Source organism: Callithrix jacchus, chromosome 4, assembly GCF_049354715.1.
Source record: "Callithrix jacchus isolate 240 chromosome 4, calJac240_pri, whole genome shotgun sequence".
NCBI lineage: Eukaryota > Metazoa > Chordata > Mammalia > Primates > Cebidae > Callithrix > Callithrix jacchus.
The window spans coordinates 117,954,385-117,967,338 of NC_133505.1; the positions used below are offsets into that span (position 1 = coordinate 117,954,385).

Below are 12,954 nucleotides of genomic sequence, written 5' to 3' on the forward strand. Positions count from 1 at the left end.
TGCTACACCAGAAGACGACCACACACATCGTGGAAGATCAGACACCACACATGGAAACATGTTCATTGGAGGTAGAATAGAGGACGTTTTAAATTTAGACTCCTCCATAAGCCCAGGTATGATAGTCTATACATAGATATACACACAGACTGCTTTGGTTTCTGTACTCACTGAGTAAGAAAAACGTTTTCAGCTCAATGTGCTAATAACACGTTTTTGGGAATGCTGAAAATATCCTTGCTAATTTCAAAAAGTGCATTTGGATTAAAGAATGTCAACATGACTGTTCTCCCCCACCTTTAATATCTAGATTACCTGGGGGATTGAGGATCTCTCTGTATGACTATATTTAAAATTAACACTTTAGTAGAGGATTCTTCTATAGAACATTAAACTGTTATAAACTAGTAAGGCTGAAGATTATAACTGGTGGGAAAAAAAGAAGTCACTTTTTTAGTGATTTCTTTGGCTTTCTAACTGATTCCATTCCACCAAGTCAGATACTCCTGGGCTGCTTCTTTGATATTTTCTATGGAAAAAAAAATCCTTTTAACAGTCTTCGATGTATAATTTAGGTGTCTGGTTTGAAAGGAGAAAGAATGGAAACCAAAATTCACAGAAATTCAAGGATGTGAAAGAACGTGTTCTTTGTATAAAAAGAAGAAGGGAAAAAGTAGTTATCACTCGGAGATTTTTTTTTTCTCTCTTTGTCTTCTTTCCTTCTTTCCCTTCTTTTTTAAAAAGAATATAATCTTTTAGAATCTGGCAAGGCTAAGGGGAACTTAAATGCCAAGTAATAATCAGTCAGGCAAAAAAAGGTAACAAAGAATAAGAAATCAGGGAGTGACAAAAGCTGACAGCGCCTTGTGAGGTGGACAGCCCCCGCCGCCCCTGCGGGAAGCCCCAGGACCAGGGAAGGCAGATGTGCTGCTGGGCTGTAACTTGCTTTTTACTCCTTTCTTTTTGATGGAATCAGGCTCTGGGATGTTTAGGTGGGAAATTATTTATGTGTCAATATTTCAAAGACATTTTATTGTGTGAGAGAGAAAGAGGGAAGAGGGAAAACCAATATAAAAACAAGTCTAACGTGTGATGGATTTTTTCTCCCCGAGATTAAAAAAGTGTCTATTGTTCATATCCCCTCTCTCCTTCCAGCTTTACAATGTTATTAAGGTGCCCTTTCCAACACAATATTTTCAAATGATCCAAACCCTGGGGACCCTGCTGATGCTTGGCTGTAATGAAATATATTTCAGCATTTGAAAAATCCTTACTACATGCAGGCATTTTGAGTATATTACTTAAGCTCAGGGAGATATTTTGTTCCATTTCTCCCAAATGTTTCATTAGACTCCACATAAACCAAGTGAACCAACGCCGTAATGCACTAGCACTGCAAGTGCTGTTAATATTTTCTATTGTTCATTAGTGCCAGGGATCAATAGTTGTTTTCAAAAGATTGCTTTTTATTGCTAAAAATTATACATACATATTTCAATGTCATTTTCAAAAGATTGCTTTTTCATGCTAAAAATTATACATACATATTTCAATGATTGTGCACAGAGCAATACTAGAGGCAAATATACTATTTTTGAGCCTTGCTATTGTACTGGAGAACAATAGAAAATGGAGACATGGGTCACACAAAAAACTTCTAGGCTTAATAGGATATAGACATGTATCTGTACATGTGCACCTATATTTATAGGCACATGTAAACATATAAGATATAGTGGGATATAATACTTGCTAATCTAGGAAATCATTTTAACAATTGCACATGAAACCACATTCTTTGATAAAATGTGTAACCTGCACACCTAATAATTATATGTTTTCAGGAACAACAAAATAATGGTGATATCTGGGTGTTAGGACAGAGACTGATGTATGTTTTAAAGGTTTAACACAATAGGTGTAATAGATCTAAGAGCTGTGGGTCACGTAAGTCTAAGTCTAGTTAGGAAACATGATAAATGGATCGCATGAGAACGAAATGTATGTGCAGACATTCCTGCAACAGTGCTGAGTGTAAAGTGATGGTGGAAACACAAGATTCCTTGTAGAGTCCCTATGTAAGTGCCTCCCAGAGACTGCTTCCTCTTATGCAATGCAGGGGAATAGGAAAAGACAACTTGCAAGTATTTTAGGATGAAGATGAAAAAACAAACAACTTTTAAAATGTAACCTATTTCTTTCTACCTGGGAAACAAAAATATTATAGAATCTTTGGACAAACGTGTGAAACTTATAATAACTACAGAACAACATCACCAGAACCTATTCAGCCAAGCCCCCCTGGAGGGGCTGGCAAAGAAAACATATTCTATGAGTGATTTTGTATATATTAGTTTTACCACTTTCCACTTTCCTGCTCTGGGCCTATCTACTCCCACCAGCATCCAAATGGTTAGTAGGTAGTTAGAATTAAGGTTACCTGAGTAATGTTGTACAAGCTGCTGAAGTGTTTCAAACTGGGCCCGGGTGGTAATGTAGTACCCACCATTGTCAAGTTTGCGAATTTTATAATGTTTGACGTGGTCTCCTTTCATATCGTCCCAATCACGGATGGAAAGTGAATAGGCACCTGGTAAATATGCAAAGCATTAGCAGCTTCAATCATTTGGAGTACTGGCTAGTTTTTTAGGCTTCATTTTCTTGACTGACTAATAATGATCAAGGGTGCACAAACACACATACAGCATTTCCACTTAGTAACAAGAAGAGGATGCTTCTTGATGTCCTGCAAATGTCAGAAGATATTAGCAGTAAAATGATTCTGCCCTGGAGACTGAACACTTCCTGGATATTTTTCTTAAACACACAATTCAGTACCCCTTGTTGCCTGATACCGGGTAGACTCAATTCTGACACTCCTTCCCCCCAGGATAGACAGAAGGACCACTGAGTTTGCTTTCCTTGTCTTCTCTACTCAGGGGCACACTGGGAGGTGGGGACAGCATGTGCAAAATAAATCTAAGGCTTGTTTCTCTAGAAGTGAGCTTCAAGCTTCTGCTTTACAACACTTTTTACAGGAACAGATAATCTGGCCGATTAAGCCAGACGGCACTAATCTTTTCTTCCTTGACCTATCTCCTCTTGTGGGCTGTAATGAGTTGTTAGATAATAAAAAGTACAACAGTTGAAGGAAGAAAAGTGAAGTCCTCAGTTATTTAAAAAACAAAAGGAAAGCAAAACAACCCATATGACTGGCACCTGAGGAACTAAGAGTTTCAGAAAATCAAAATTCTAAAGGACTTCTGAAAATTCCATGATCTCGTGTGCCCAGAGCAGTGAAGCTGCCCCAGTCTGTTTCGGGGGAACATCTTGATTTGGAGCCTCTGTAGTTCTTTTGGTGCTGTCTGCCGTTCTAGAGCCTGGAGGGAAAACTGAAAACAGGACTCTACTCACAAGGCAAGGAGGATATGTGCCATATAAAAATCCTTGTACATTAGAGATAAGCCTTTCATCCCCTCTGACTAATCCACAGATTTGAATGACAAGACAACTTCTTCAACTCGTTATCTTACCTTTGGTGGTTTCACTCTCGCGGATAAGAAAGGTACCTCTTGGGTTTCCAAAGGACAATAGCTGTCGCTCAGCATCTTTTCGGCCAAGTTTTCCAAAGTACCACCTTTAAATGAGATCAAGGAAAGAAAATACTTTGTGATAGTCATTTGTAAAATGCAATAGCATAGGCCTCTTTTGCCCATGAATTCCCCTTGCCTCCAATTTAGTACTTAGCCTTTCCCTGTATGTATTTTTTGTAGCTTGATTCAGTTCCTTTTCAATCTACCCTAAATTCTAACCCCAATTCATCTCTTTCACTCTTAAAAACAAATCAGATTTGATGAGCTGGGCATGGTGGTGCACGCCTGTAGTTCCAGCTACTTGGGAGGCTGAGGCAGGAGAATTGCTGGGAGGCAGAGGCTGCACTGAGCCAACATTGCAACACTGCATTCCAGCCTGGTGACAGAGAGACTCTGTCTCAAAAAAACAAAAACGATTTGAATTGTGGGTTGTTTTCCTCCCCCTCAGACATGACAGGAACTGGTTTGTGTTGAAACTGCCACCTGTATGCACAAAAAGAGAAATCTAAGACCTTGATTTGAAATGCCAACTGCAGGAGACCCTTTCCACACTTATCTAAAAGACTCTAGGCCAGGTGCAGTGGCTCAGACCTATAATCTCAGTACTTTGGGAGGCTGAGGCAGGTGGATCACCTGAGGTCAGGAGCTCAAGATCAGGCTGGCCAGCATGGTGAAACCCTGTCTCTACTGAAAATACAAAAATTAGCTGGGTGTCGTGGCATGTGCCTGTAATCTCAGCTATTCAGGAGGCTGAGGCATAAGAATTGCTTGAACCAGGGAGGCGGAGGTTGCAGTGAGCCAAGATAGGGCCACTGCACTCTAGCCTGGGGACAGAGTGAGACTCTTCCTATGATGCCCCCGGGCGCGGTGGCATGTGCTTGTAATCCCAGCTACTTGGGAGGCTGAGGCAGGAGAATTGCTTAAACTAGGGTGGTGGAAGTTGCAGTGAGCGGAGATAAGGCCACTGCACTCTAGCCTGGGGACAGAGTGAGACTGTCTTTGGTCTCAAACTCATGAGCTCAAGTGACCCTCCTGCTTTGCCCTCCCAAAATGCTGGGATTACAGGAGTGAGCTGCCATGCCTGGCCCTGAGAGATGTTCTCTTGGCACAATAGTAGGGACTGGCTAACTGTATCTTCGAGATCTGTGCCTGGCCAATAAGCATGTCCTTAAAAATGACTTGGTGTTGCAGATATTTCAATATATTATCCCTGAAGAAACTAATGATACCCTGTGCCACTTTAGGAGGCATCAAATTAAGTCACCCCAAGGCTTTTGTTATTTGCCCTATGTCTCCCCCTGCATTCTCAAACCTAAACCAAGCCTGGCAACTAGTTAATATCTCAGCATTAGGTGCTGAATGAGCAGCAGGTGCCACCCAAACCCAAGGGAGAATGCTGGAGTATTCAATTGAAATCTGTGTGTGGGAACAATTTTTAGAATATTTTACTGTGAAAGGATCCAGATTCTAAAATGAAATTTCAATTCATTATGCTTGAATATAGGTATTATGAGTTCACTGCCAAATTCTTTCGTGAACTGAAGTTTCACTGAAGAAAACAGACACTTCCTGTTAGCTCCTCAGTTACTTTTAGAGGCACCAAAATGTGCAACAATCCTTAATCTAACACCAGTTGGTGTAAAGACTATTATGCCAATTATTTGTGAGAAATGGCTTTCTTGATTTGTACCAATAACCCAATTAGAATGCCATGTAAAACAGTGGTGAAAAAGGAATTGTCAGAACAATGGATTGTACCAAAACAATAGTATTTTAAGATAATAACAGTTAATTGCATATGTAAAACCAAAGGCATTATTTTAAAAAATAATATTCTTTAAAAATAAAATATTTAAGAAGTTGACCGTTATAAATATAACTTAAATATATAGCTGACAAATTCCAAGTTAAATCAGGGTAATGCTACCTTTTGGTGGTATTTTTTATTCTGAAAGAACACTAAAATGTTTGCAAACCTGCCCTAAAATACAAATTACATACAAATACCTTGATTCACTGATGATGAAACACACTCACTAGGAGAAAAAAACAGCTAAGAACCACTGAGTATTTGAGAATGGGAAACAAAACAGATCCTCTTAGAGGAAATACAAGGGAATTAAAGAAGAGAACAATTCATCTGGGGATTTGGCTAGGGTGTGGAGTCTAATCCCCCTTGCACTGCTTAAACAAATCCATGGCAAAAGTAAATATCAGAGCGAAAGGCTGGACTCAGTGACTGACTTTTCTCAACAACCTTTCTAGAGAGGCAAGACCCAAGGTGTCGGGGAGGAGGCCAAGTTCCTGCATTTGAGAAATCATGGCTCCATCTCCCCTTCCCTCAGTTCAGAAGTCAGGGTTGGCAAACAGCCACAGGCAATTCTTCCCCTTGGGAGTGCCCATTAATCCCCATGGGTCAGGAGAAGGGAGAAAGGTTACCCCTTCTAGATCCCTTCAGCTTACTAACCACCTTCCTAAACTGCTACCAGTTGAATAGTTGGGCCAAATTAACTGCCCATCACTATTTACTATCAAAGAAACCAACTGGGGTTCCAAATCACTGTAGTGTTTCCCAAGTTGGAAGGACACACTGTATGTGAGTCACTTTTACTGGGCATAAAAGGTGTCTTTTCAGCACTCTTTTAGTATTTCTGATCACACTTAGGAGAAAAGTCTTAGTTTAATCTTTGGCAATTACTTGCTACTCTCTCCTCTCGCCCTGCAACAGAAGGAGCAGACTGTGGGCTTAGAAACTTGGGTTGGCAATTAATATATGCTCTAGCTAGGATTTCACATTTTTATGGCTACTTTTAATCTATGACAAGTTTTACTGGGTTTTTATTTAGGATATTGATAGAAAGTTTCCTTTCAAAATAAGAGTGAGCAGTCTTCAAGAAAAACATTAATACTACATAGAAGAAAAACCAGGGCAGAAAGCCCACGAAATTCAGCCTTAATCACTGTTGTGAATTTCTTCTCCCTCCTGCCCAATGTTTATGGCATTGTACTGTAGCAACCAACTTTTAAAAGCAAGCAGTTAAGTGAAAATAAAATGAAACATACTCTTCTGCCTGGATAGAGTCAACTGGAGCCACATAATTGCTGGGAATGTAACCTGTCTCTCCAGTTGTTAAGGAGCGGGCTTCCCACCAATCTCCTTCCCTGTAAAGAAAAAAGAAAAAATAAAAGTAAATATGTTGACCATTTCAACATCTTGCAGTTAGAGACTCACTGAGATCTGAAGTGTATAACTGTCACCTTATCATCCTGCCACCTGATTTCTCTAACCGATTCCTTTACTCTGAATGTCAACATAGCTCCCCTGTCAAGGTCAGGAGGTTCCAGTTCGAATCAGCCATGAGATGAACCTACTGTTGTCTTTTGCCTTATTTGTGAATTAAGAATGTGGGATCCTGGCTAAGAGAGGTCTCTCTTAGAGGGAGGCATTTTGCTTGGTTAGTGTCCTCAACTTGGACAGAGGGAAAGGGAACCCAACCTCAGCCTGCTTAAGAAAAACATCCTAGTGGCAGATCATCTGGGAAGGGAAGCTTGTTAGGAGGTCTCGTAAGGGATGAAGGATGCTCTAAACACCTGCCTGGCTTGCTCTCGAAACAATGGGGAGACAGCTCTCCGCAGTAGAATGATGAAGACTATAGGATCGCCTTCCCCAGGCATTTTCAATCAGAGGTGATTCCATCAAATGTCCAGGGCACTAGCCTGAGGCTGATGCACAGGGGAGAAGGGTGGGTATAGCTGCATGTGCTCGCACAGGGGAAGCACAGAAACTTGGCAAGGGAGTGAGACTTTTAGTCATGCCACTTTGTACTGCCTTAGGCTCCACGCCACAGTATGGAAGTGTGGTATTAACTTGGGGAGCTCTCAGAGGAGGTGAAAGGGGAGCCTGTAGCTACTCTCATTTTGAAGCCAGTGAGTACATTAAACAGTTCAAGTTCATCTGCTTGGGTTTACACAGGCCAATCTGTGACAAAGAGCAGGAATGGAGTGTGTACCTCTTCCCATTAACGTCGGGGAGGCAATGGATGAGGCTCTGTGGCTCTGACATCCACTGAGTATCTGCAGAACCTTCCACCAGCCTGAGGTCAAGGACATGATTGCCCTCAAGCAAATCAGACCTCCCAGCAAATCTGATCTCTTGAGGCTCAGCACCTTCTCTCCCTCCTTTTTTGGTCCTCGGAGGCTGCAAGCAAAACTCCAGGCCTTTCTTTCTTTTTTAAATCAGCTTTTTGGCTGGGTTCTGTGTCAAAGCTTTCAGCCAGGGAAAAAAATATGTTGGCTTTTGGCCATGGTAAAAGATGCTCCCAGGCAGATTTAATCAGGTAGAGAATAACCAGCCTCCACGTTAAACTCAAGCCTTATTCCAGGCTCTCTAAAGCTGGGCTCTCTGAGCAAGGTGAGCAGCGAGCAACCACTCCAGTTAGGATTTAATAGAGCAATAGGACAAAGGTGACAAGCCAGTGTGCACTGTGGGTGCTGTTGTGGGAAACTGTCTGGTGGCATAAGTAACAGAAGAGCCCACAAAAAACCAAGGTGTAAGCAAAGGTTTTTAAAACCTTATGTTTTAATCAGTTTCCTAATCTCTCCTTTTTATCCTGTTACAAATCAATCAGAAGTACAGTTCTCATATTCACAAAGTCCTTTATTCATAACCTTACATTTAGTTCATGTCTAGATTTTTGTTATGAAATATTTACACATACTGAAGAATACACGTACAGTATATATGAACTCTGTGAACCCACTTCCGAACTTAAGAGCTAGAATGTTACCAACAGGATCTGCACGGTGCTGCTCCTCTATTGTAAGCACCCCTTTCTTTCAGGCTCAAATCATGACATTAAAAATGTTAACATCTTAACAGCTTGTACCAGTCTCATTTCTATGTCTTCCAAAAGAAATACGTACAGTGGTAAGGATATCATCCAAGAACATATATGGAAGTTTATTTTTTTCTTTAAACACTGTATGTGTTTAAGGAAATGGCTTTGGAGAGAATCTTCACTTCAATACAGTGACAACATTTATTGCTCTGAAGTTCCACTAGATGGAGACATTTCATCATACAAACAGCAATACCCATCTCTTCCCCTTCTAGCTCCTCCCACCCAGCTTGGGAAATGCCCCAAAATGGCAAGGAAAAAATTAAGAGCTTGTAGCAGAGGCTTATTTTATTTATTTATTTATTATTATTTTTTTAATGCAAGATAACCTTCATCAAGTTAGTTCTAATTGAATTAAGAAAAAAAAAGGCTAGCATCAATTTTAGGGTATGTGAAAATGTCAATGGGGATGGGAAGCCAATACATTTTGCTGCAGGCTGGGACAAACCCAGCCTTATTCAGGTGATCTGGCATTAATGAAGTCATTTCCAATTCAAATCTAACATTAACTATCTCATTTTGGTCTATGGACCTAAACAGTGTAGCACAGACCAGAAGGCAATTATCAGCTCATTCTAAAGTCATGAATCAAGAATTCATGATTTTCTTACTTGACCCTCTTAATCTCACAGGGGTTTTCAGCTACTCATGAGGAAGATAAAATCCTTGATTTCTCCTTTTCTAGGCTTTCCAGGGTCACTTTCTTCATCAAAGGAGACATAAGGTGACAAAGATTTGAAGTTTATTATGTAGTAAACTTCACATGTTGAGCCCAGAGAGGCTGGTACAGACTCAAAATATTTATCAAGAGCTGTTGAGCAAGTGAATAAGTCATCTTTTTGATACACTAGAAGCACCAATTCACCTATAAATATACACACTTTTTGATATACTAGAAGCACCAATTCACCTATAAATTACTCTATATTCATGTGGATTTAGGAAAAAAATAGGAGCTTTACTATGTTACCTTTTATTTCTTGAGTTACTGTGGGTAGTTCGCATTGTTAAAGCTGTATTTCTTTAAACTGTTCTTACAGTTCAGATTCTTCAATTTATACTTGGTGAGATATTCTTTGTTATCTTGGTCTAATTCAAATACATGATTTAAAGCCTGACACTGGTTTGGAATGGCTTTTAAAGGTTTCATAATAGCTCTATCTATTCCTCTGATTTAAAGACATATTAAAAGATTCTGTCCGCCCACCAAGAAAAGAGCCTATCCCCAAACTCCAAAGTTGCTCATAGGCTTGTGGGCCAGGAGCTGGGAGCCCTAGAGTCTTAGAGCCAGGGAATGATATTTGCCAACAGAAGTCAGCCTTGATTTGCTCAGTAGTGTAGCATTTTTATAATCTGATTTTTAGAGAGTATATCAGTAACAATTTTAACAAGTTCTTGGATGGGGCTCTAAACCAGGATTTCTTTTTATCACAGTAGAAAAAGAAATGCCATTGGCTATGACCACTACTCCACTCTGTGTAAAACATTTATTACATTTAAAAGAGTCACTGTTCCTATATGGTAAATGACTAGTCTTGAAATGCAAAAACAGGGAATAAAATAGATGCACTTAACTATTTTGTAAAATGCGTTCAAATTTAATAATGTCCTAATACATGACACTGAGCACTTACATCAGTTCAATGAAGCACCTTTGCCCCTTGCTGGGCAGCAGGAACACTGCCTCTGGGTACGTACACACATGCGTATCCCATGGTGTATGCTGTACTTCAACAAAGCCAGCCCTGTGGCCTCCAGTGCCTGCCTCTTGACAGGGGAAGGGAGTGGGTGGACACACACTAGGAGGTGTGGCAGCTGCCCTGGCAGAACAGAGCCCCATCCCTTCCTCTCCTCTTCGGGTGACAGCCAGAGGCAGGAGAGGATGGGGGAGGGGAGGAGCTGCGTGCCATCTGCTTCTGTATTATTGCTTTGTTTTTCCTTCACGATTTTCTCTTCCCTGTTATTACCCTTAACTTCAGGATATCGTCTTATTACACAAAACTTATTTTTCTTTTCTATAACCTTGAGAAAGCACATTTTAAAATTCCACTGATACAGAATTCCACTGGCAGAAAGGAAGAACATTAAGAGGAAGAGAACCTTTGCAATATTTTCCTCCACAAGAACAGGGCTGGAGGCTCAAAGGACTCTGTAAACAGCAAAGGCGGTGCATGGAAGTCGCAAAATATAGATTGAGACAGACTGGATCCCCCTTAAGTGCTTCTCTGAAATTTCAATTTGGTGACATTGCAGACTCATTCCAGATTAACAAAGAAAGTAGGCATGGGATTGACATCAGCAGCGACTGACTTTCCAACGCCCCCTAGCCTGACGCACAGATGCACGTGCAGTGTGGACAGAGCCTCCCAGAGAGCTGGGTCTGCGCTCCACTATTCCTTGGTTCTTACGGTTGAAAGTTTGCAAAGAGTCTTGAAATTTCTAATCAACTTTGGCATGTAGAGAATACTGGATAAACTGGGGAGGTTGGGGGGGGCAGATTTCAGAATTCAAAGTTAATAGACTCCAAAAAGCAGCAGTCATCTGTGAATCAAAATAACAGCAAGGAGGTATACCCAAGAGAGGATCAAAGCCCAATTCCCTCCTCCCCAGCCCTAGCCAACTCTCCAAACCTTTATGTCACTTGATGGGTCCTATCCCCTTTGATAAAGTACTGGGCCCTTCCCAGATCAAACCTGACCCTGTTCTCAGGTTGCCTCCCTGTTCCTTGCCCTGGGCTCTACCACCTGCCAGCTCTGTGCTCTGGGGCAGTTTCCTAATCTGGGCCTCCAGCTCCTCAGATGTCAAATGATGACGTCGATGCATACCTCAGACAGTTGTGGAAGGATGCATGAGAATGTTTGTAACTGCGCACATGGCTGGTACACCAGGAGCCTTCAATGAATGGCAGCTGTTCACCATTTTTAAAAAAAATTCCTGTGGCTACAGGAGGACGACTTGGGGGGCAGGTAACACTCTTCTTGATCTGGGTGGTGGCTGCACAGGCATATTCAGCTTGTGAAAATTTAGCAAACTGTATCCTTTTTGAAAATTGTGGTAAAATATAGGCAACATAAAATTTATCATTTTTAAGTGTACAGGTGAGCAGCAGTAAGACATTCACCTTGCTGTGCAATCATCACTATGTACACTTTTGATAAGTGCACTTTTCTGCATGTATTTCAATAAAAAGTTTTAAAAAACCCACCCCACACCTTTGTTAATGATGACAATACTAATGTATGTTTGAAAACTTGTGGCTACGTAGACTGTGTCTTCTGATGTCTCAAAGAGAGTCATCGGCCCCTTATGGAGGTATTCAGTTCTTGGTGTTGAAAGTCGGCATATTCTCAGTGCATGGTTCTGTGAGCCAGGGGGCATTCCAGGGAAGGGTGGGCTTTCCAAGGAGGCAGTTTTCAAGCCTGAAGGGCTTCCCTGTGACAATCAGCACTCCTCTTTCCTGGGGTGTGCAGTGTGAAGAGGATTGCCTCTTACTTCCTCTAGCACATCCTTCTGGGAAGGATGGCTCCAAGTCCTTCCACCATCATGGAATCTGGTTTGCTCAGAGAACAGAGGAGAAGCAACCAGACTTGGTGGCATAGAAGGACTACCTGGTGTGCCCCTCAGCCCCTGGGTGGCATTTTTTCACAACCACTGGGAGCACTCATAGGGATGCCTGAGATGCCTGGATTGCTGATGTGGGAGCCTCCCAACCACCAACTTTCTTCAGAGCCTATCTTTTTCTGAAGGGCTTATCCATGCACACTGCCTCAATCTAACAGAGGCAGTATTTATAAACCATAAGAAAATCTGACCCATATTTACTCTTCCTTATGGAGGTATTGACTGTAGGATTTGAAAAGGGAGTGATCCTCACTCTTGAAATCTCCCTACTGCCTGTTTAACTGCTGTTCCTCCTGGCCAACTTTAAACAACCATACAGCCTAGTCATTCATGAGTGGGTGAAATCACTTCTCTATCTCCAAAAGACTTCAGTCATTCCCAAATTTTCATTACAGGGAGACGCCTCCACAGGCTTCACCAATGAAATGTTTAGTGGTTTATAAAACAAAGAACTTGTTGCAAGCCTCAAGTGAGGGCTTAGCTAGTGTAACATCTGAAATGTGAAGAAAATCTCAAGGCAGAGAGCATGAAACGTGGGTAGCCAAGGCTTATGCCATCACTTGAAACTGTAGGTTTGGAGAAACACTGAGGGCTATGGAGGATGATGCTGGTGCTTTTAGAACCTTTAAACCTAAACCAAAAACAATACACATGGACTCTGCTAGTATTTTTGGTATTCTCTGAAAATCTCCTTGGACACACAGTACCATAAAATACTGCACTGTGTCACTGACTCTTCTTTTTCTCAAAGTATATTGTTATGAACTAACGAATTAAGCAAATGTTCTTTTAGCATTTCAGACATCTGAAGAGGTACGGACTGAAAATGCAAGAGCTCCTTC

The 12,954-nt window shown here is 41.2% G+C and overlaps 1 protein-coding gene across 4 annotated transcripts in view; it reads right to left on the reverse strand.

The window, feature by feature from the left end:
• The window catches only part of FYN (FYN proto-oncogene, Src family tyrosine kinase), a 192,260-nt gene that overhangs the window by 41,175 nt on the left and 138,131 nt on the right, over positions 1-12,954 (reverse strand). For all 4 annotated transcript variants that reach the window (XM_078369967.1, XM_035296539.3, XM_008994918.5 and 1 more), the window contains 3 exons: positions 6,657-6,755; positions 3,534-3,637; positions 2,441-2,590 (listed from right to left, as the gene is read on the reverse strand). In XM_078369967.1, the coding sequence (XP_078226093.1) occupies positions 2,441-2,590; positions 3,534-3,637; positions 6,657-6,755 (353 nt within the window). The remainder of the gene's footprint in view (positions 1-2,440; positions 2,591-3,533; positions 3,638-6,656; positions 6,756-12,954) is intronic.